The following is a 2,500-nucleotide window of genomic DNA, read 5'->3' as shown; positions in this document are numbered from 1 at the left end:
TACGAGATCGTTTACGCTGTGGGCGGGGCTCTGGAGATATTGGGCGGGAAAGGACGGAATGATAACGACGTGCAGATCTGTCTAAACCCACAGACGAGGCATACCGAGCAGAAGGAGGTGAGGGTATCAATTCGCACATGATGCCAATCTCACATGTTTTATTTGTGTTTGAAGGTACTGATGTAGATAATGCAGAGGTGCCTTTGATTTTCTCAATTTCTGATAAAATCATATCCTGTAAATTAAAATAAAAACATCCGAGTCAAACACAACCTTCCACAAGCACAAAATTATCTTATTCTACATCATCCAGGGCCACAAAAATAATTAATAATTCCAGGTAGCAATCAAAATCAGAAAAATATAAACTTCCTAATACAATTCTCTACAGGTTTAACTTACCCTTGATGCCAAGAGCTCTACCAGAGATCCAGACACAACAATCTGCTCAGGCCCCGTTTCCACAACCCTTACTCCCCTTGCTACTCCTTGCTGGTGAAGACTGAAGAAAATGCCTTTGTCTGCTTCAATACCCAACTCAGCACTTAGATCCTCGTGTAGAGTGGCTTCCACTTTCTTAAAAGGCTGTAGGAAGATGGTAAAGTAAAATTTAAACATACTCATCGATATGTAAAAAAAAAAGTCAATATAAACAAAGCCAATGATCTGTCCCCATTAACCCATTGCCAACAGGGGACAGTTTTGCTTACCCAAGCTCCAGGATGGGTTTTGTTTCTGAGCAAGGCAGCTTCAGCAACATACCTTGACTTTTTCCACTGCCTTTTAGTCACTCTTTGTAGAGCTAGAACCATTATATGTTTTATCTTTTTGTGTGTTTTACTGCATTTAGAGACTTATATCTGTCATATCATAGGCTCTGACAATTGACTAAAATTGTAGTTCAGGGTCCATATCCACTCATTTTATTCTTTATATTCAGTGTGATAGAAGTATTGCTGTTTCAGGGGATGACAAAAAGCAACTATTTTTTTGTATTTGTGTGCTGTCATGAACGAATACAAAACATATAACCATCCACAATGAAGATAACATGGAGAGGTAGGGAAAAGGAAGGGAAACTTGTGCTTATGACTGTGAGTGCCACAGTAAAAGGCATCCCTTCTGGCACAGGGGCATATTGTAAACATTGGGCATGGTTTGTGTCACCTTTCTCCTCTCGTTCTGCCTACAAATCCTTTACCTGCAGTACTTTAGAGCAAGAGGTTGGTAACTTGCTATGTGGCATCGCTCTATAAACATAGTGCTTGCTAGAGACCGTAGATAAGTGCCATTCAAGGCTCTCTCTCCTGCTGGTACTAGAAGAAATTTGTGCCATCTAGGTTTTGGATGTTAGGTGAAACTTATTTTGCCTAATATTACAGAAGTTATAATAATTATGACTGCAATTGTCATCATCACTCACTCTTTATTCATAGCACAATAAAATAACAGTGATCCAAAATCCCCCAATGTCATGACACCTGTCTTCAGGTCAGAGCTCCTGTGTCATGTATGACGAAAAAACACATCACCTGTCATTAATGGCTGAATAATTTTCTCAGCCTAGTCTAATGAAGCTGACTTTTTCCAGCTGGCTCGCAATTTTGAAAAATTAGAGCACAATAGATAGAAAAAACACATGGATAGCAAATTCTAAAAAACATGTTTGTTTTTACAAGGAGTGCAAATAAAATCTTTAGCTCCTGAAATTAAGTTTATAAGTTGTGAATCCTCCATTGCCTAAACTTATAAATCACTAATTGCCAAATGACCTGAGAGGAAACTAGACAACCTCCCCTCCCCCTTTGTCAAGCACCCTCTCATTCTCCTCATGTACATTTTCACTACTCGGACAACCAAGGGAATGTGGATGCAAAAATACACACACTCATATGCATGTGCCTGTGCCATTTCCTGCATCTCAGCAAAAGACTTGTCTTGTCCCTCAGCAACCTATCCTAGCTTATCCTTGCCCACTCCTATGCAACTCACTCTTTTCAGTACTTTTCTTGAACTTTGTCATTTCATTGCACTTTGGCCTATTTTCAGAATTCCATATTCACTGTTTGGTACATTTTTCATGTCATGAGTACAAGAAAATCATACCATGGCCTTTAGTTGCCCAAATCTACCCATCCATTGTAAAAACCTGAGAGTCTAATGCCTTTGTTCATGGTAGGGTAAATGTGTGGGGGGAGGGAGGTTGGAGACCAGTATGGGGTAGTGATGTGCTGTAGTGAGGTAGTACTGTGATAATAGATTCCCGTTTGTCTGCTAATGTTACAATCCGCATAGGACTCAGAGGAAATGAGCAATGTATCATGGTAGTATCTTTGTTTTTCTCCTTTTTGAGCACACCTGATGGCTGGGTGATATATCAATATCAGAAGCACACCATCAGATAAGTTGATCTTTGGGGGTTAACTAAAATAAGAAGATGGTTTAGTATTTTTCGGATATCTGTAACAGCAGTGAAAATCATTTGCATATGTAAAGTAAA

General features: G+C 39.4%; 1 protein-coding gene across 1 annotated transcript in view; it reads right to left on the bottom strand.

The window, feature by feature from the left end:
- The window catches only part of LOC122264330 (uncharacterized), a 23,908-nt gene that overhangs the window by 12,533 nt on the left and 8,875 nt on the right, over nt 1-2,500 (bottom strand). The window contains exons 5-6 of the mRNA XM_086549035.1: nt 403-585; nt 1-235 (exon numbers count right to left, since the gene is read on the bottom strand). The exon at nt 1-235 is cut by the window's left edge and continues 704 nt beyond it. Coding sequence (XP_086405161.1) covers nt 1-235; nt 403-585 — 418 coding nt within the window. The remainder of the gene's footprint in view (nt 236-402; nt 586-2,500) is intronic.

This window comes from Penaeus japonicus, unplaced genomic scaffold, assembly GCF_977035675.1.
Source record: "Penaeus japonicus unplaced genomic scaffold, GWHDUDI00000001_assembly GWHDUDI00000021, whole genome shotgun sequence".
Taxonomy (NCBI): Eukaryota; Metazoa; Arthropoda; class Malacostraca; order Decapoda; family Penaeidae; genus Penaeus; species Penaeus japonicus.
The sequence above is the reverse complement of the archived record's forward strand: the minus strand, read 5'-3'. Positions and strand labels throughout refer to the sequence as shown.